Here is a 21,249-nt window from a genome sequence, read left to right as displayed (position 1 = left end):
TTCCTTGATGCACAGCTGAAGTCAGTAAATGCTTCCCCATCTACACATCACAGAATGAAAAAAAAAAAAAAAAAAAAAGAACATAAAACACCAGTGACATGCATTTTGCTATGCCTATCCTGACGCTATTTGTAGCGACTAGACAGCAATAGGCTGCTTTAATTTAGGTGGTTGAGTTATTAGAGAGTTTTAGCTTACCGCGATCAGCGATCCGTTAGCGTGATCCGCCACCGCGCTTTCCACTGCGCATGCCCAGACCCTCCTTGCCGCCGACAGATGGCGCCACATACTGGATGTCGGCACATAGACCTGCCGCATCGGAACCAATCAGCTTGTGCGCCCCGCCCACGAGCGGTAGAGGGCCACGCTGGCGGATCGCAGATCACCGTATGCTAAATCTCTCTATTGTCGACCACCGCAGGTGAGCACAACTGCAACACTTTTTTTCGAAAAATTAGCCGCAAATATGTAGAACGCCCCGACACGTAGTACCTGTGCATTGCAATGAGTGTTTTGCTACAAACGTTGACACACAAGCTAATCGAAATTCTTTTTTTTTTTTTCTTTTTTCACGTATAATTTTCCAGCGCTCGTTGCGTGCGTTGGCTAGTTCCATTAGTAGGCTTTAATAATCAATGATCCTGTGAAACAGCCACTCCTTCACCTGTCATTTACGAAGTTGTGAAGGTACAAAATTAAAGTGCTAAGAAGACTGCAAAGCAGTGCACAAACGCGAAGGATGCTCAGAGAAAATTTGCATAAGTATTCGCCTAGCCCGTCTACTGAGAGAAACAAAGAAACGTATTACTGCACGGCAGCTGTAGTTTTCATCTTGAGCTGGTTTTCTTCCGAGACACCGTATTCGCACCGTATGTGAGGCGTGTCACCCACCACACACACATGGGTAACATGGGTTTCACGGTTTTGTTAGCGCATGCACACCACGCAGCCATATCAAACCGATCCTCGGAACTGGCCGCACTGGCCGTCTCTTGGCGCCATGGTGGAAGAAAAAATTCTTCCTCTATGCTTGGCACACACTTGCTTTTCTTTTTTTTTTTTTTTGTGACATCAGCGAAATAACCTGACGTCATGGCTCCGCCCATAAGATAGCGGAGTGTAAAGAATCTCTCCCAATCATGAGAGGTTGCGGCCAATTACTGCAACGGGGTGGCCAACTCCTCTTCTGGTGAGGGAGTGCGTTGCCGGAGGTGTTCACTGGCATCAGGTCACACCCCAAACCTGTTAATGCAATTCTATCGACACACGGATTTTTTTTTTCCGGTGGAGAATTACGTGGCACCGGGATTTGAACCCCGGTCCTCTTGCATGCGAGGCGGATGTTCTACCGCTACGCCACCGCTGCACCTACGCCACCGTTTACGCCACCACAGGGGGTAGATGAGCCGTACGTGAATGTGCTGGAAGATATACAGTTGAACCTCGATATAACGAAGTCCTACTTGCGGCCGAAAATTTCGTTACATCGCGAGTTCCGTTACGACGAGGTTCCCGTGTTTCAGCTGTCAAAATAAAGTATAACTGGTTTGTGGAGCACTGCTAGTTGATGGGAACTTGTAAAACACTTATTGAGGAAATACGCAACAAATTCTATAAAAAAGAAGAACCGAATAAGGGTAAGTAGGGTACGCCTCAGGTCGCAGATGAGCCAACGAAGACAAGTCCACTTGTCGAAACATTGGCTCATCTGCGACCTGAGGCGTACCCTACTTACCCTTGTTCGGTTCTTCTTTTTTATACCGTGCAAACCATCTTCTTCCTTTCGTTCTACCTGAATCCGCAAGAAAATCTAGTAATAGTAGCGCTAACAAGGGATGTTTTTTTCTATATCAGCATAATGAGTGATAGCAAACACCGCGACGGCATCATTTTTCTCCGTGTTCGCATAGCAAAGAACGAGCGCAGCGCCTAGTACTCAAAGCCGCCACAAGATGTCGCCACTGGTATCATCATCATCATTAAACATTTGCCGGCGGTTTTATTTAAGTCGGTTCTACTTAAGTTGAGGACAACACAGAGGGCTATGGAAACAAAAATGGTAGGGATGATGTTAAAAGATAGGAAAAGTGGGTCCGAGAAATAACTCAAGTCACTGACATTCTAGTCGAAATCAAGAAGAAATGTGCATGGGCAGGACATGTACGTGAAGAAAGGATAACTGATGGTTGCTTAGGGCAACAAATTGGATTCCAAGGGAAGGAAAGCGTAGCAGGGGGCGGCAGAAAATTAGGTGGGCGGATGAGGTTAAGAAGTTCACAGGGGTCAAATGGATGCAGCTCGCACAGGACCGGGCTAATTGGAGGGATATGGGAGAGGCCTTCGCCCTGAAGGGGGTATAGTCAGTGTGATAATGATGATGATGATGGATTTTCGGTGCAAGGGCAAACAACACTGTGCCAGCAGCTTCCTGATGCTTCCAAGGAAAAATTATTGAGCTTTCAACGATATGTCATCAAACTTGGGAAGGAGCACAGCTATTTGCTTTCTCAGGTAGGAAAGGCCGGTCAGACCCCAGTGTACTTTGAGATGCCGATGGACGTGACTATGGGAAAAAAGGGTTCTGAATCAGTCAGCGTGCTGACCGGCAGAAATGCCAAGATGCGCTGCACAGTGTGTGCACAGTGATGTAATGTACTTTGGCTGACGGGACGAAACTGCGCCTGTATGTAATATTCAAGCGCAAGACTCTACCTAGCACACCACTGGCCCCAGGAATCGTGCGTGCAGAAGAAATTTCTTGGATGAACAGTGGCCTAGTCGGTGACTGGATCCAAGTATTCTGGGAATGAAGCCCAGGTGCCTTGCTGGCACGCCGATCGATGCTCGTGCTGGATTCCTTCCGAAGCCACTGCACTGACGCAGTGAAGGCTCGCTGAGACCGGCATCTACCTGATTATGATACCTGGCGGCATGATGTCTATGCTACATCCACTCGACGTGTACGTTCAAGGCACACGTGAAGGAGTTGTATGCCCAGTGGATGGCTGACGGTCTTTATGCCCTCACACCGACGTGATGCGTGCACAATATTCAGCTGCCCTGCCATCGTGGAACGCGATACCGGACGACTTGGTGAGCTTCAGAATATCAGTAACAGCTTGGATGGTTATGACTGCGTCTTCGAGAGATGAAGCCTCGGATGGTAGCAGTGAGATGATGGAGAATAGGATAAGCAGCGACTGTTTTTTTGTTTTCTTTCAGATAAACATGCGGGTTATACGCAAGGACTTTTTTTTTTCTTTCTCAGAGTTCAAAGTTAGGGGTGGGGGTTATGGGCTAGGGCGGGTTATACGCAAGTGAATATGGTACATCCTAGGCAGTCCAGAGCACATTCTATCAAGATGGTTCTCTTTAAATGTTACCATAATGTTATTGCTTATAAAGCACTCTAAACCATAGTATGTAAAATCCAGTTTTGTGTCCATTCCATGTGCAGAACTATCTGCATATCATCATAGTTGTCTTTTTCTAGTTGCAAGCATCTCCTTACATGGAAACAGTTGAAAGGGTGAAAACCACTCATTGGATTGCTCACTTTGTAATGTAACTGATGACGGAAAGGGTGGTGGGCAGCGATTAAGAAAAACAAGGAAACAATTTGTCAGGAGCATACATGCTCATCATTTCCTCAGTGGGCCTGCGTCGCAGCTCATGTTCAAGTTCTGCCTGGCCGTGTGGTGTGGACTGGTGGGCGCGTTCTTCACGTTCCCCGGCCTCCGCTACGCCCGCATGCACTGGGACGCCTTCAAGTACTGTGAGGGGCAGCATCTGCTCAGGTATCTCAATACTTGGAATACATATAGTAGCACCAAAGAGTGTGCATGACTAAAACGAAAATCTGTCTACTTTTCCTAATGTCCCTTCCAGCTGTTTCTTGCTTGAATTATTTTTTTTTTTTTAAATCGGCTACCAACAGGTCTGCCATTCAGCTCCAGTGCAGCATTGCTACAATATCAGACTAGATAATGCAACAAGATAAAAAAGAAACCTCGTAGAGACAAATGTACAAAGTATATGTGCACTACAATACAGAAATCGGGAGTTCCAGAAATAAAATAGGTCATTTAATAAGATTGGTTAGCCTAAAAGCATAAGTTGTAAAATTGTATTGCATTTCTACTCATGTAATGCCATTAAGGCTATGCACAAAAAAGACAACACAAAAAACAGAGGCAACGACAGGACGAGCGCAAATGAGCGAGCGTTGCCTCTGTTTTTTGTGTTGTCTTTTTTGCGCATAGCCTTAATGGCATTACATGATTCAAGCCAACTAGCCCGACAACAACTCTTGTTGAGGTTCATTTCTACTCATATTTTCAAAAGCATTTTTTTCCCTGAAAAATCTGCAGGGTTGCATTGATTATGCAGGTTTAAGCATTCAGAAAAAAATTAAAGCAGTAAAAATGGAGTAAGAATTTTGCTGGTTGAATTAAATCCATCTTTTGGTACAGCTTAGCTTTTTAAACTTTGAAGTTTGAAAAGCAAAGCACTATTCAGCATGGTTCTGCATTTGAGAATGTAATCTCATATTCCAATTCCTATAGCACCTACAATTATGTTCAAAGAGAGCATAACGAGAGTTCACTCCATTGAACAGGAATTCTAACTGGCAGAGAAACCCTTTGAGGCCAACCAAAGTGCATGAAAAGCATGTTTATCACACGAGGGAATTTTTTTCAGGCCAACATAGGAGTAAGTTCATGATGTGTTTTTTGTGGGTACAGTAATTAATGAGTGGTTGAAAATAGAACTCGATGCAAGCACGAGGAGTGTGAGCAGTCTGTCTGCAGAGAAGTCAGTGAAGAAGTGCCACCTTCTCTGGTGCAGGCTGGTGCTGCACCTGAGCTTTGTGTCACCCCTCTTTGTGGTGCTGCTGTGGGTGAAGCCCCTGGCGCGCGACTACTTCACCCAGTGCTCCTTCATGAGGGGAAACCACCCGTGAGTGTCTTTCTTTCCCAATGTTTAATTGCTCTTTTTTATTTCCACTTGTGGATGAGATTTTTGCATGGCAACATGAGGCAATGCAGTGGCGGACACATACTGGTGAGCATAGCGGAGAAAGCGTACTGCACTCAAGGACATGATTTGAGCATCGAGGAGGCAGGCACTAGCGGGCGGCCAAATATTTGCGGCTTGCATCCATGCTCATTTTCAGTTTTCCTCAGTGTTTCTCTCTCTGTCGTGCTTGAAACAAGTATTTGCTTTGATTGCAGTAATAAGCGCAACAGGCAAGAAAGACAGGACAGGGCGCTACTTGCAACAGATTTATTTGGATGACTTAAACACTAAAAGATGAATACATGGTCATACCAATAGCACATGCACGGGCAAGAAGTCATAGCAGAAAGGCACAAGTAGCTCATCTCATCTTCTCACATGTCAAGAAATGCAATCTCTTTGTTATAAATTGCCACGGATGGCGTGCTGACACAATCACTCCCACACTTCTGGATGTAATAAGCCTCAACCACCTCCTGAGCAAGCGTGTCAGACACAAGACACTGGTTTCTTGGAGACTAGCATTGCACTTTAAGATATCTTTTTATTCTTACCCCTATTTTCTTTTCCACATTTGTTAATGTGTGCCAGTAGTTGAGTCCCAGTACCGGTCCGTAAGGGCAAAGTATGCTCCCATAGCCACTCGTTAATACACCGGCCTGACTGCCCAATGTATACTTTCCCACATTTCAACTACTAACAGCCTGGTGTCTTTCCAAATTAAAGCCATATATGTTTGTTGACAACTTCTTGACACTAAAATTTTAGAGTTTTATTTGTGTTTGACCAGTATTACCTTTAGAGGTCAAGAATACATAAAAAAAAAAAATGGAATCTGTTTTGGGTCGTGCGTCGCTCCAGTGCTGTGCCATATTTATCTCGCTGCTGTTGACAGCATTTTCTCAGGTGCATGAAGCAAGTAATGTGCTAAGAATATGTGGAAGATTTTTTTATTGTTTTGAAAAAACAGTCATCGATGGCCTATATACAGATCATGGGGGATATCCTTACTAACTTGAGACAACTCACCCAGGGTTTTACTTTTAAACTTGTTGCGCACTGAAAGGGCCAGTACCATATGATTCATGTGCCTTGATAGCGCAAGATAGCTTTTACGATCAGATCAAGAAGCTTCATTTAGTGCCAAAGCTTTGCTCAAAACTAAATGACAATGGTGGCTGAGAAAGTAAAACCAGTGATTATCAGCATAAAGTGGTCCATAATCGGGCCTGTGGTTTTTTCAGCCCTTCCTGAGGCTCTATTAAGCATCGGAATCTGTTTGTGGCATTGAAATGTGGGAAAGTATACATTGGGCAGTCAGGTCGGTGTATTAACGAGCGGCTATGGGAGCATACTTTGTCCTCACAAACTGGTACTGAGTCTCACAGACCGGCGCACATTAATGAATGTGCAAAAGAAGATAGGGGTAAAAATAAAAAAGATGTGCTAAAATGCAATGCTAGTCTCCGAAGAACCAGTGTCTTGTGTCTGACACGCTTGCATGGGCGCTGGTTGAGGCTTATCACATCAACAAGTGTGGGAGTGATTGTGTCAGTATGCCATCCGTGGCAATTCTCAACATGTAATTCTTGCATTTCTTGACATGTAAGAAGACCTGTACCTTTGTAATATGAATTCTCGCTCGTGCACGTGCTATTGATATGATCATGTATTCATCTTTTAGTATTTAAGTCGTCCTCTGTCTTTCTTGCCTGTTGTCTCAGTTGTGCTTTGATACAACCATGGCCTTGGTGATTTGAAATCTCTCGCATTGGCTCAGTGGTTACGGCGGCTCCATTTCGATGGAAAGCAATGCGTTTACTGTTAATGTACCCCTCCACTACAACAGCCATGAGTTGCTTTGAGAACTCCGTAAACGATGCAACACCATGGAAAAGCATTGAAATTTACCAGTCTTTTCTGTCGATGGCGTAGCTTATGCTCATAGATTTTGGATTCAGTAAAATGTTTCAAGACTGGCTCTGTGAAGCATTGTATTCGTAATATGTTGTCCTGCCATGCTGGGACGTGTTCGAATCAGTGATGTTGTGCAGTTTGAGGAGGGTGAGCGCTGGCATAATGAAGTTGCAGATGGAGCTTTTGAAGCTGTGCTATGCATGCACAACTTATCGCATGACTGTCCCAGCAGAAGGAGGTTTCAACTGTGTGAAATGGCACAACAACGAGAAAAGGAGGTGTGGTGCAGGATGAGCGGGGAGGTGTTTGAGACGAGCCGCATTGTGCTGGTGCTGGCCGTGGTGGTGGTGCGGCTGTGTCTGATGCCCCGCTACCTGCAATCCTATCTCAACCTGGCACCTGACAAGATGGCCGATCTGCGCAGGGAGGCTGGAAGCATCACCAACATCGAGCTGCAGCGGAGGGTGAGGAATAGTTGCTCTGTAGACAGTGTAAAGGTCATGTGAAGCAGCATAGAGGTGTGCTTTTGAGCCTATCCTGATGCTAAATGGGCCTGAAGTGCACTTGAAGCGGCAATACAGAAATGGTATCACGATGATGGAAAATTTGTAAAATATACAGAGGCACAGCACATGCGTAAAATTATTATTATTATGCAAAAACAGGTTATGCATTGATAAAGGCATTTGCAGCACTCCTGTACCGTGAATCTGCTGATGTTGCTCCTCTAACTTGTGGCTGGAGCAAGAAGAGTTCCAAATGTTCATACACTGAGCAAGGGTTGATTCTGTGGTGAGTTTGCCTCCAAGAAACACCGAGGCTTTGTGGAGAGAAACCTAAACATTTACATGGGTGTTACCAAAGTTGAAGCCACGTTCGGTTGTAGGAAAGGTCATAGCTGGGTGGAAAGGCAGGAGACTGCGTGGGGAGGGCGAAGGCGTACCATGGTTATATTCATGCGCTGCATGATAGTATGTTCGTCCAACCCCTTAGCCCATGCACGCACAGAATGAATGTGAATAAAATTGACAGTCGAACCTGGATATTGCGAAATAGTTCGATATATCGATAATTCGATATACAGAAATTGGCTAGAGACGCCGCTTGCGATCGTGAAAAATGATACCATATTTGTCGTGTAATTAACCCACTCGCATAATGAACCTGCCGTCCACTTTTGCCCCGGAAAATTTGATAAAAAAAAAAAAAAGAAAGAAAGAAAAGAAAGCTTTGAGGTCGGTTCAAATAATTGTGTGAACAATCAACGACAAGCGGCAGCGACAGAGCGAAAAATTTCAAACTTGTTGGAACTGCGGCACTCGAGCCGCCGCGACAGCTTAAAACAGGTTTTGCATTGTTGCAGCAGAAATCGCAAGTGTTTCGCTTACATGTGAAACAGCCTTTAGTCGCGTCCCCCCGTTTTGGCCGTTGCATCCACAGCTCATTAGGGTGCCTCGATGTCTTTCGCCTCCGCTTTCAGGGTGAGGACACCCTTTGTACCACCCCGCGCTGCCGTTTTGCCCTCCTGGCGGCATGTTAGGTCCCACCCAACAGTTGCGTGCAGCAAGCAATACCTGGCAGCGGGGGTTCTCCGCAGCTGTGGAAATGATGCGAATAAACTAGACAAGGATGGCTTTTTTTTTTATTTGCTCTTGGGAGTAATCTGGCAGTTTCAAGAGTGATGGTGCGGCAGTTGTAGTTGCTGGTTTGGTAAATTCCATACAAACATGCTGCATTTGTTACTCGAGCACGAGGACTTTTTGCAACGCGGCGATCGTGTTTCTCTAATGGGCCAACAGCGCGGAAGGGGATATAGCTTAAAAATGTAGCTATCTCTGTGCAGTTTAAACCTACTTTTGCACCATTCATTTAGATTCCTTTCCTGTTTTATTTATGTATTTTTTTATTTATTTACATATACTGCAGCCCCGTCAGGGGCTATTGCAGGAGTGGGGAAAAGTACAGCTTAATCAACTGTCAGCAGCAAGCAAACAGTACAATGAGTTAGCGGTAGAGTCAGGAGTTAGCAGCAAACTATCAACAGCCAAAGTCATACAGCATAACAATATACAACATAATCAGGAATTTCCAACAATGCTCAGAAAGTGTTCTAATAGCAACAAGCGGACATCACCGGGCAGAGAATTCCAGCTCTCAATGACACGAGGGAAGAAGCTAAATTTTAAAGCGTCTGTGCGTGCATAAATAGGCGACACATTCAATTATTGGTAGTTCCTCGTAGATGAAGGCTTTGAAAACTGTAGGCATTCATGAATAGTGCAAAACGGGATGAATGAACAATATTGTAGAAATACTTTAAACACTCCTTGTGGCGATGAGTATTCAACAGAGAAAGATTCAGGTCAGGAATAGCAGATGATGGAGAGAAGTTCCTATCATACCTTCAGCATATAAACCGCACTGATTTCCTTTGTACTGACTCAAGCTTATTGATGTCGGTTTGTTTATGATGATTCCAAATTATTGACTGGAAAAGTGGACGGATTAGAGCTTTGTAAGTAACCAGTTTAGTTTCTTGAGGGGCAACAGAAAGAGACCATTTCAGTACCCCAGCCTTCGCAATGCATTGTTGCATATTGTGTTAAAGTGTTTTGACCACGACAAATTAGATAAAAAGAACACCTAAATATTTGTATTCAGACAGCCGTTTCAAATATTCGCCATTGAATGAATAACAGTAAGGTAATGTGGCTGCTCTGTTACTGAATGACATGCAGACAGATTTATGAAAATTTATTTGCATTTGCCATGTTTCGCACCATGAGCAGAATGACGAAAATGACGCATTCAGTCGCTCGTGATCATCAGGTGAGTTAATTGATCCGTACACTACACAATCATCTGCATACAAGCATATTTTATAAAAAATATTTTGTGGCAAATCATTGATGTATAATAAGAATAGCAGTGGCCCCAGCACAGATCCTTGTGGCACGCCAGATGATACGTCAGCAGTTTCAGATGAACACGAGTTGAAAGTGACATATTGCTTTTGATAAGAAAGAAAACTTGATATCCAATTTACTAGTGAGGGGTTGTAAGTATTGCATTCAGATTACAAAGAAGTTTAGTGTGAAGAACCGTATCGAAGGCTTTAGATAGATAGTTAAATAAAGTGTCAATCTGAGAGCAGATATAAAGGGAACTAGCAATGTCATGTGCAAATTCAACAAGTTGAGAAATGGTGCTAAACCTGTGCCAAAAACCATGCTGATATTTACACAAAATGTTGTTAGCTTCAAGAAATTCTGAAATGTGCTTATGAATTATGTGTTCAAGTAACTTACATGACTGCGAAGTTAAGGATATTGGGCGATAGTTGGATAATATCTGGAGACTTCCGGATTTAAACAATGGAATAATTTTTGCGAGTTTTCAGGAATCGGGAACAGTGGCAGATGATAGCGATTTCTGGAAGATGATACAGTCGAACCGGGTATATTGAACTCGGATATATCGAATTTTGGTTATATCGAACTCACGGAATATCCCCTTGAATATCCCATGTTAAAGTATAGGAAAGCCGCGTCATATATCGAACTTAATTTCACCGGTCGTTCGATATATCGAACTCCGCACCACACACTGGAAAGTGTGCCTTCCCCAAAGACGATCACATCACCCTTGGCCGTTTGCCGCGTGACGTTTTAACGCCACGCGCGGAAGGAATGAGAGGGGACAGTTCGGCGACGGCTGGTCTGGGCAGCGCCGCGCCTATTCCCCGAAGGCGCGCGCATCTGCCGTTATCGTTTCCCGTGCGCCAACACATGACGTTTGCGAGCCATGTGCGTGGGTGTGCCCATCCTTTTGCCGAGCTATCTCTCTCCTTCAGCACGCGCTACGCATGCGCCAAGCCAGCTCAGCCCGTTTTCAGACAGGCGTCGGACGCTTTCTCCAGCGTGTGTTGCGAACCCTCTATGGCGCCTGCGGACGTTAAAAAGCGGCAGCTTTGTTTTTCTTTGTTTTTGTTTGCGAGTCATCCTTTCTTATCGTTGTGCTGTTCGGACGTTAAGAAATTCGGCAGTTGTTTTTTTTTGTTTGTTTGTTTTCCTTGCGGGAGTCGTTTATTCTTGCATGTATGAATCAACGAAAGCATGCGATCAGCTGCTGCGGTCATGACACCCACCCCAAGCGCGGCGTGATAAATCGAACCAGGCTTGTGCAATCAAGCTATCACGGGCACTCTGCCAAGTTCGCTCCCTGCCACCGCAGGAGCTATCAAAAGATAAACGCGCTGCGACGTTATCGCTGCGCAGCATCTTGGCACGCTGCCAAGAAATGAGCTGTGGATGAGATGACTGAAACGGAGTGATGCGCGCCATGGACATGCAAGCGAAAACGCTCGCGATTTCTGCCACGGTGATGCGGAAACCTTGTTTTGAGCTGCCGCGGTGGCTCAAGCAGCGAGAGGGACGCAGTTCCAGCAAGTTTGAAATTTTTCACTCTGTCGCTGCTGCTCGTCTCTGAGATCGCTTGAATGTGAGCGAGCTGGCCTTAACGCATTTTTTTTTTTTTTTTCAAATTCTCGGTGCAAAAGTGGAGGGTGGGTTCATTATGCGAGTTGGTTGATTACGCGACAAATACGGTATTGTTTTTTTAGCATCGTAAGTGCCGTCACAAGCCGATTTCATTATATCGAATTATCGATATATCAAACTATTTCGCGATCCCCTCCTAGTTCGATATATTTGGGTTCGACTGTAGTCAGATAACGGCTAGTCCAAAGAGAATAACGGTGTAAAAATGTGTTAGGGATGTCATCTGGGCCACAGCTCTTCTTCGTGTTTAGGTTATTGAGACATCATCAATGGAACATTCTGTGTTGCTAGCAAAACTATTCACCTCTAAACTGTCTTTTGAAAAGACAGATTGAAAATATGCATTGAAACCAGTTGCTATGGTTAATGAATCAAAGACAGCTCATCATCAATAATGAAGGTATTTGGACTAGTGCTCTTTGGTATTATGGATGCCCAGAATTTTCTGCGATTGCTTTTCATTAAACATTGCAATGTATTTCTATAGAAAAAATATTTTGCCCTGTTAATCCTAACACGCAGTTCTTTAGTATCATTGAAGAGGGCAGTGAGCAAAGGATCGCCGTTGCGCTTGGAAACATGTAATCTAGAAACACGATGAGAGAGGTGCAGTACGTCCCTTGTTATCCACGGCAAATTAAGATTTTGTTTTCTAGTCTTTAACGGAACAAAGTTCTGAATACAAAACTTAACAGTGTTTTTGAAAAAAAGGTTGTCATTGAATCACCAGATTGACTGAGAGTTTCAAACATTACAAATGAGCCTTTTAGATGCGCTCATTAAAATCCGGAAATGTTAAATAAAACAGCGTTGTGATTGGATATTCCTGCGAAGAGAGAAGAGCTTAAAAACATCAGGCCCAGTGTTCTTACTTATCTACTATCTGTTTCAAAGACAGATTCACTAGTTCATTGCAGTGTAGAGCTTGCACCAAGTTGACTCTGTTTCGGTAGGAGCAGAAATTTCAGCGAATTTCAAGCTAGACCTAATGAAATGAGCCCTCTTTTACCCTGCTGCCTGTCTGCCCTAATTACAACGAACCCCAGAGGGGTTATATCCGAGTCTAATATACCACCATACAGCCACGTTTCAGTGACGGCGACAATATGTGGCTAATGTGAAGAATTAAACGAGGAAGTTTGGAAGCTTGTTGTTATATTCAGTTTCGTTTTCGGTTTGATTTCTTTATTCCCCAGGGGGCGTTTCTGTTTTCGTTATATATATGTGTCTATGCGTGAATAAACGGGTTGTGTTCGTTCGGGATGCTGGACTCGGCTTCCACCTTCGAAAACACCACATTGGCGACGAGGATGGGATGAACCTACTCCTACCTACCCCAACCCTGCCGCACCATCCGGAACCGCCGCCATGAACTTCACCGGGCTTGCTCTGCCACCGTTCTTCCTTCCGACGCCCGGCCGTCCGTCATTGCCATGGGAGCAGATGTTCAGCGTGTACTTGGTGGCATCCGGAGCCACTGCATTCAAGCCACAGCAACGCAAGGCTATTCTTTTGCATGTTTGGGGGCGGCCAGCGTGTTTATCAGACATTACATGCAGGAACCAGCGTCGTAAACCATCCTCGAGTCTTTTGAAAAAAAGAAATGCGCATCTAGCAGCTCGCTTTCAGCAGAAGTTAACGAGGAGCGGCTCCTCAGCGGAACCGCTCCCTTGAGCGGAACCGAGAACGGACTAGCTACCCCGGGTTCAACACAGTGTTTCCGATGCAGGACCACTTTGCATCAGCACCGCAGTGCCCAGCGCATGGGAAGACTTGTTCATTTTGCGGTCTCAAGGGCCACTTTCAAAAAGTATGCAACCGCAAACGAACTCAAATGCAAGGCCGAGTTCGTGAAGTTGAATGACATGAAGATGTTTTGTCATCTAGCAGTGCTGAGCAAGTTTTGACTTTGCAACGTTCCATGCGTCGCGGAATTCATATTCAAGTGCAAGTCGCGAATGTCACTTTGACATTTCTTGTCGATTCAGGGTCGTCTGTATCAATTCTGTTGGAGCAAGAATACAGTCTATATTTTCAGAGCGTTCCACTATTGCCTGCTCTGCACTCTGTTTGACTACTCTCAACGGCCGATTTCCGTGCTAGGTTGTTTCCAGGCAGACGTTCAGTTTAGAGGCCGCACAGCTTCACTATGCTTTTATGTTGTTCACCGAGGAACTTTTCTGATCGGTCTTGACGGCATTCAAGCCTTGGATCTTCGCATTGAGGGTTCTGCTCTTAATTGCTTGCACACGTCCGTTGCTCCGCTGTCTACTGTCAATGACCCGCTATCCCGGTCCCTTTCCACACCGTCAAGCGCGCAGCCCCGCAACAAACATCTGCCGCCAGCCTTAGCAGACGAGTTCAGTTCGCTTTTTTGTCCAGAGTTGGGTCTTGCTAATGGGTTCATCCATCGCATCAAGACGTGGCAAGGCGTGCAGCCTGTAGCTTCCAAGCTTCGCCCTCTGCCTTATTCTCTCCGGTCGCCAGTATCAAAGGAGCTTCAGAGGTTACTGAGCCTTGACATCATCGAGCACATCGATGCTTCTGAATGGGTGTCTTCTATTGTTGTTGACAAGAAAGATAGTAGCATCAGGATATGTGTAGACCTTTGAGAGCCGAACAAAGCTATTGTTCCAGACAGTTTCCCATTACCCCACACAGAAGAGCTGCTTCATGCTTTGGTAGGGGCTGCACAATTCACAAAACTTGACTTTGCTTCCGCTTGCCATCAGGTTCTTTTGCACCCTGACAGCAGGGATCTGACAGCTTTCATCACTCATTACGGTCTTTTCCGTTTTAAAAGAGTTTGCTTCGGGTTGGCTTCTGCCCGAGAGGCATTTCAGAAGATGATGGCGACAATTCTCGACCGTTGCCCTGGAGTGTTGTTCTACATCGATGATGTGATCATTTTTGGCAAGACCGCAGAAGAGCACCTTTCAAACTTGAACTTGAAGACCGTACTGCAAAAGATCAAGAACGCAGGCCTGAAACTGAACAACAAATGCCTTTTTGACGTTCCAGAACTTGAGTTCCTAGGGCATAAGGTCACTGCAAGTGGTATCGCGCCACTCCCAGAGAAGGTAGATTCCATAGTTAACATGCCAGTGCCAACTGATGTTGCCGCCCTTCATTCGTTCCTGGGTCTCGTAGAACATTACTCCAAGCTTGTTCCACACTTGGCACAAGTGGTCAAGCCGATGAGAATCTTGCTTCGCAAAAATGAGCCGTTCATTTGGTCAGCTGAGTCAGACTGCAATTTCAGGAGAGTTAAGGAAATGCTTTCCTCGAGTACAGTCCTCCAGATGTTCGATCCATCGCTTCCAGTAATTGTGTCAACCGACGCGTCCGACTGTGGACTAGGAGCAGTCCTGCAGCAGAAAAGTGGCCACGAGCTCCGCACAGCCGCTTTCGCATCTCGTACACTGTCGCCTGTGGAGAGGAAATATTCAGTCGGTGAACGGGAAGCACTAGCGTGTATTTGGGCATGTAGCGATGGCACACATACCTTTGGGGTCGCCATTTCACTATTCGAACAGACGACCAAGCACTGGTGTTCTTGCTGTCATCCCAAGGACATGAAAGACGCCCACTCCGAAGCGCACGCTGGAGTGCACGACTGCTTTGCTACAACTTCACTGTTGAATACCGCAAGGGGTCCACAAACACTGTAGCAGATGCACTTTCTCGGCTGCCAGCACCTATCTCGGAGGCAGAGATTGCTAAGGAAGAAGAAATCGTCTCGTTCATCGAGCCAGCCTGTGTGACAAAGGAGAAGTTCAGGCAGGCCGCCCTCGACGACGGTTGCCTGGAAACCGTCAAGTCATTCGTGCTGAATTCCTGGCCGCCAAAGAAGTCTATACCAGAAGAGGCGAAACCATTCTACCCTATTCGGGAAGAACTGTCGGTTGTTGACAACTTGCTACTGCATGCAGAGCGCATCGTTGTTCCATCCTCCCTCACGGCTCAGATCGTCAGCACCGTGCACGAGACACATCACGCGCTCGGAGACGCGACTGTGTGAGCGGTTCTGGTGGCCACGAATGGATCAGCAAGTGGAATTGGCAAAAAAAAAACTGCCACATCTGCCTGGAGGCAGATAAGTCCGCCAAAACATCACCAGCACCGTTGCAACCTGTTGAATGGCCTGAGCAACCATGTCAGAAGCTTGGACTAGACATTGTTGGTCCTTTGGCGCATGCAGCTTACAACAGCAGATTTGCCATAACGCTTGTTGACTATCATTCTAAATGGCCAGAAGTACACTTTTGCAGTGAAGTGTCTACAAGCACCGTGAAAGACTTTTTAATAAGTGTTTTTGCCCGTGAAGGCTATCCAGAAGAGATAGTCTGTGATAATGGACCTCAGTTCACATTTCACGAGTTTATCACCTTCCTGCAAAGCAGAGGCATATGTCTTTCGCATTCGTCGGTGTACTATCCTCAAGCGAATGGGCAAATAGAGCGATTCAATCGAACGTTGAAGAACTTCCTCCATGTCTCGCTCCTCGAAAGAAGTCCGCTCCTGCAAGCAGTCACAGAGTACCTTGCCATTTATCGATGTACTCCGCACGCTACCACAGGGGTCGCCCCAGCAGTTCTGCTACATGGTAGAATGCCCCAAACCAGGCTGGACGTTCTGGGCTTTTCAGCACCAGGATTTGCAGAAGACCCAGCCAAGGAGTTGGTGCGACTCCGTCAAAGAGTCCGGCGTCAACAGCAGAGCAGCAAATGCTACACGGACAAAAGAAGAGCGATTTTGTCCGCGTCAGAAAACCCCCAGTTCGGTTTAAGGGAGACCGCACTTTTTCCCCACCAACAAAGGTGATCGAGAGGAGGGGACCAGCTTCTTTCAAACTTGGAGATGGCCGTACCTGGAATGCTTCCTAGCTTTCCAAGGTTCCAGAGCCCCGGTCTCCTGGCGTACTGTCTCCTGCTTCTCCGGGCATGCTGCCTCCTGCCACATCGCAACCCCGGTCTCCTGGCGTGCTGCGCCCTGCCTCACCGCAACCCCGGTCTCCTGGCATATTGCAGCCTGCTGAGCTGCAGCCGTCTTCGCCCAGGACGCAGGCTCGGTCTCCTGGCGTACTGCAGCAGCAGCCTACGATCCTGTCACCAGCGCCGACAGTGCGGCGTTCAAAGCGAGAGCGCCGGCCACCGGCCTGGCTCCAAGATTATCAGACCCATTAGTTGGGACTGACATGTACATATGTGTAAATATGTAAATATGTAAATACGTGTAAATCAGATTGTGGCAAGCTCTCCAAGAGATGGGAGTTCCAAATCACCTCATCTATCTCCTCAGGAACCTGTATGAAGGGCAAGAGGCCACAGTCAGAACTGGGCATGGTCTTACTGATTGGTTTCCGATTGAGAAAGGAGTGAGACAAGGCTGCATACTGTCGCCCTGCCTATTTAACCTATATGCTGAGTGCATCATGAGGAAGGCCGGTCTGGACGAGTCTTCAGCTGGAGTGAAGATTGCTGGGAAACGTTTCAACAACCTTAGATATGCGGATGATACCACTTTAATAGCAGAAAGTGAAGTGGAACTCAAGAGACTTCTGATACGCGTACAAGAAGAGAGTGAGAAATTTAGGCTTAAACTGAACATTAAAAAGACAAAGATGATGGCGTCTTGCCCCATCAAGTCCTGGAGCATCAAGGGACAAGAAGTGCAAGCTGTGACAGATTTTCTCTTCTTGGGCTCCGAGATTGCCCCGGAAGGAGACTGCAGCCATGCAATTAGGTGACTCCTACGTCTGGGAAAGAGAGCCATGGCTAGCCTTGACCGCCTAGTAAAGAGCAGAGACATTATTCTGCCAACCAAGATTCGTATAACTCGTGCTATGGTCTTCCCAGTTGTGATGTATGGATGCGAGAGTTGGACTGTGAAGAAGGCTGACCGCCGAAGAATTGACGCGTTTGAATTGTAGTGCTGGCGGAGAATCTTGAGAGTTCCTTGGACGGCCAGAAGATCAAACCAGTCGATATTGTCGACCATAAACTGCAGTCAAATTCTGAAGTTAAAGCTCAGCTACTTTGGTCATCTGATGAGATGAGAGGAGTCGCTTGAGAAAGATTTGATGTTGGGAAAGGTTGAGGGTCACCTGAGAAGGAGTAGGCAGCGAACACTGTGGTTAGATGGCGTCCTCGAGGCGCTGCAGATGAAGTTATGTGATGTTAGGAAGATAGTGAGAGACCGGAAAGCATGGCGTGATATAGTCCATAGGGTCACGAAGAGTCGGACACGACTGAACGACTGAACTGAACTGAAGTAGTATCCATGTCTTGGGGTTTTTTTATACTAATATCTACTAACAACTAATCACTAAAAATAATGGAGGGAGTAGGTTATATTCAGTTTCATTTTCGGTTTGATTTCTTTATTCCCTAGGGGGCATTTCTGTTTTCGTTATATATATATGTGTGTATGTGTGAATAAACGGGTTGTGTTCGTTCGGGACGGCTGGACTCTGCTTCCACCTTCGAAAACACCACGCTTGTTTATTAAACTTCAGGCATTAATGTTCAGAACACGAAGATCACTGATGACGTCCAATCGTTGGAAATCCGAAGGTGATGTGTCCAAAGTAGCATCAGTGGACGGGGCACTTGAGCTAGAATCTTTGATTAAAGAACTCTCGACATCATCCCAGTTATATCGAACGCCGTCAACAAATACATGGTCATATCGCAAACGCACTTTTGACCCACTGTCCTGATAAGACTGCGTAGCATCCTAAAGCTGTTTCCTGATCGATCGCACACGTGAAGAAAAGTCCTCCGATGCCTGAATCCTTGAGCCTTTTCCCAAAAATCTAGCAGCTCAATGATGAGAAGACGCCCGTCCTGCTTTCTGCCTATATGATGGTACCTTTCTATCTTGGGGCATTCCATCTGAAGATCGTCAATTAATACTTTTGTTACAGCAAAGAGCTTTGCTGGTTTCTTGGTCATCTTCTGCAAGACCGTGAAAAGTAATGTTTCTGCGAGAGCGATTTTCTAGCTCATCGTTCCTTGAAAGAAGCCTGGTGACAACCTCAGATAATGAATTCAACTTGCGTTGCACTGTTTCGTTAACTGCATCAACACCTGATACTTCTGTTTTTGTTTCAAGTGCAGATACGCGTAATTCAAGAGCTTCAAAGCGTTCGTTCACTGATCGCTGAAATGTTTTTATTTCTGCGATATCGTCAGCCATCTTTTTCTGACCTGCCAGTAACTCAGCAAGAATTTCATTAATAGGGGTGCGATATCAGTCCGCTATAGACAGACGCTCGTGAAAGACAAAGGAGCGAAACGTGAACGTGACTGCCGTGTAGTCGGGCAGCCTTGAAACTGAGATTTTATTGCACACTGCATCACGCGCGCCCGCTGTGCCTGCCGAGGAGGATGGCGCTGCTAGCCTGCTGACGTAACATCCGCTGACTGCAGAGACAGTGGCGTCAATTGCGTGCGGAATCGGAGCCTCTACAGAGCTCCCCCTTGCAGACGCGAAGGTCGGTGTTGCCGAGCTGAAGTCCAGGACACGTGTTTTCTCACGGGGCAGTCAATGAAGGGAGCCGAAGAGTCGAGCGGCGGACACTTGGGGAGTAAAACAGACACACACGAGTTCGCCATGTACGCGGGTTTTACACGGTCGTTTGCAACCATATCCTCGCAGCCATTCACAGACAAAGTAAAAGTCTTTTCGCTGTATTACTTCGAACGGGCTGTCGTACGGCGAGGGAAGGTCGGATACCTTCACGGCGGACGAAAACGTAAGCTGAGGAAGCGAGGTCCTTTCTTACGAAAACGTCGAAAGTGGAGGGCCGTCGAGGTGGTGTTGGTCACAAGCGCTCAAAGAGCAACCGAAGTTGCTCAACGTAGGGGGGAGGCGAGAGGGTGGGTGCTGCAGGTGGGGCGAAGGTCCCGTAGGCCATTTCGGTGGTAGTGCACCCTAGATCTTCCTTTATCGCCGACCTAATACCGAGGAGGACTAGCGTGAGGCCGTCGACCCATGAATTTCGGGCGGCGCGGGCTTTGAGGGCGGCCTTCAACTGCTGATGTAGCCTTTAAACCGTGCCATTCGGAAACGGATGGTATGCAGTTGTGTGGATGTGGCAGATGCGGAGAATGCTCCTCAACGCTCTGAAGAGATCACTTTCAAACTGTCTTCCGCGGTCGGTTGTTACCACGCTGGGGAAGCCGAAACGAGAGATCCAACTGGCTATGAAAACAGATGCTACGGAGGATGCCGTAATATTGTAGACCGGAAACGCTTCAGGCCAGCGCATGTAGCGGTCGACGCAGGGGAGGATGTAGCGTTTGCCACGTGATGAGGGCAACGGACCGACAATGTGGACATGGTCAATTCGCAAGTCATGTGACCGGAAGGGTTGCAGTAGTCACTTGGTGTGTCGCGTAGTCTTTGCGCATTGGCAGCGCTGACACTCACGAGCCCAACGGTGCACGTCAGCGTTGGTGCCGGGCCACACAAAATGGCAGGTGATGAAGCGCTGAGTAGCACGAACACCAGGATGACTCAAGTCGTGTAGTTTGTCAAAGACTTGACGACGGTGCGAGGATGGTACAAATGGTTGGGCACAGCCAGTAGACATGTCATAAACTATCGTACCAGAGGAGAAAATGACAGAGATGTGGATTCGGCACACAGGTCACGAAGTTCATTGTCTGAGCATGGTGCCTCTGCGATGGTCTCGAAATCCACAGCACTAACAGAAAGCGCATCGACACGCGACAGGGCGTCTGCAGCCGCATTAAACTGTGAATTTGGAGATGAAATGCAAATGCTGAATTTGACGGGATGTGTACGTGCTGTGGTTTCCATGGAAAGCAAATGTCAATGGTTTGTGATCTGTCAGTACGTGGAACACGGTGCCTTCGAGAAGATGGCGAAAATGCCGAATGCCAAGGTAGACAGCGAGGCATTCGCGGTCGAATGTGCTGTACCGAGTTTCCGTTGGCTTCAGCTTCTGTGAAAAGAAACCAAGTGGGCACCACAAGTTCTCCTGGAGTTGTAGAACTGCACCAACGGCATGGCAGGAGTTGTCGGTGATCAGCCTCATGGGCGCGTTGTTGAGGGGATGCACAAGGAGGGTTGCGTTTGCCAGGACATTCTTTGCCTCTGCGAAGGCGGCGTCTGCTTCGGGTGTCCACTGCATGGGTGCCTTTGGGGTTTTTAGCATGTCGGTAAGAGGTAGAAGAATGTGAGCTATATTTGGCAGGAATCGACGGTGAAGATTCGGAAGTGCGAGAAATTCGCGAAGCTTTCGAAGCGATGTGGGGCGCGGAAAATCGTGCAAGACTTGAACTTTCCTGTCTAATGGTTGGATTCCCTTAGGACTGACAAGGTGTCCGAGGAATTCAATGGAATCGATGCCAAATAGACATTTCACTGTGTTGATAGTCAATCCATGCTCCTTGAATCTTGAAAATATCAACCACAAATGTTCAGCGTGCTGCTCGGATGGAGAACTGGCTACTAGCAGGTCATCAAGATATGCAACTACAAAGTGCAGACCACGGGTAACTTCATTAATGAAGTGTTGAAAAGTCTGGCCAGCGTTCCGTAACCTGAAAGGCATGCGAACATACTTGAAGAGACCAAAAGGCGTGGTGATGGCTGTCTTTGGTATGTCTGCAGGCTCAACAGGAATTTGATGGTAAGCCTTGACTAGGTCAATCTTGCTAAATATGGTACTGCCAGCAAGAGTGGCTGCAAAGTCGTGGATGTGAGGGAGCGGGTACCGGTC

At 46.6% G+C, this 21,249-nt stretch overlaps 1 protein-coding gene across 2 annotated transcripts in view; it reads left to right on the top strand.

Annotated features, from left to right (window-relative positions):
- The window catches only part of LOC146187523 (transmembrane protein 161B-like), an 86,570-nt gene that overhangs the window by 40,454 nt on the left and 24,867 nt on the right, over positions 1–21,249 (top strand). The window contains exons 7-9 of one of the 2 annotated variants that reach the window (XM_084607732.1): positions 3,654–3,797; positions 4,849–4,959; positions 7,169–7,400. In XM_084607732.1, the coding sequence (XP_084463858.1) occupies positions 3,654–3,797; positions 4,849–4,959; positions 7,169–7,400 (487 nt within the window). The remainder of the gene's footprint in view (positions 1–3,653; positions 3,798–4,848; positions 4,960–7,168; positions 7,401–21,249) is intronic. The other variant, XM_084607733.1, reaches the window with a different exon arrangement.

Source organism: Amblyomma maculatum, chromosome 6 (assembly GCF_055883805.1).
Source record: "Amblyomma maculatum isolate TAMU_Amacu chromosome 6, ASM5588380v1, whole genome shotgun sequence".
Lineage (NCBI taxonomy): Eukaryota > Metazoa > Arthropoda > Arachnida > Ixodida > Ixodidae > Amblyomma > Amblyomma maculatum.
This window is presented reverse-complemented; position numbering and strand designations above follow the sequence as displayed.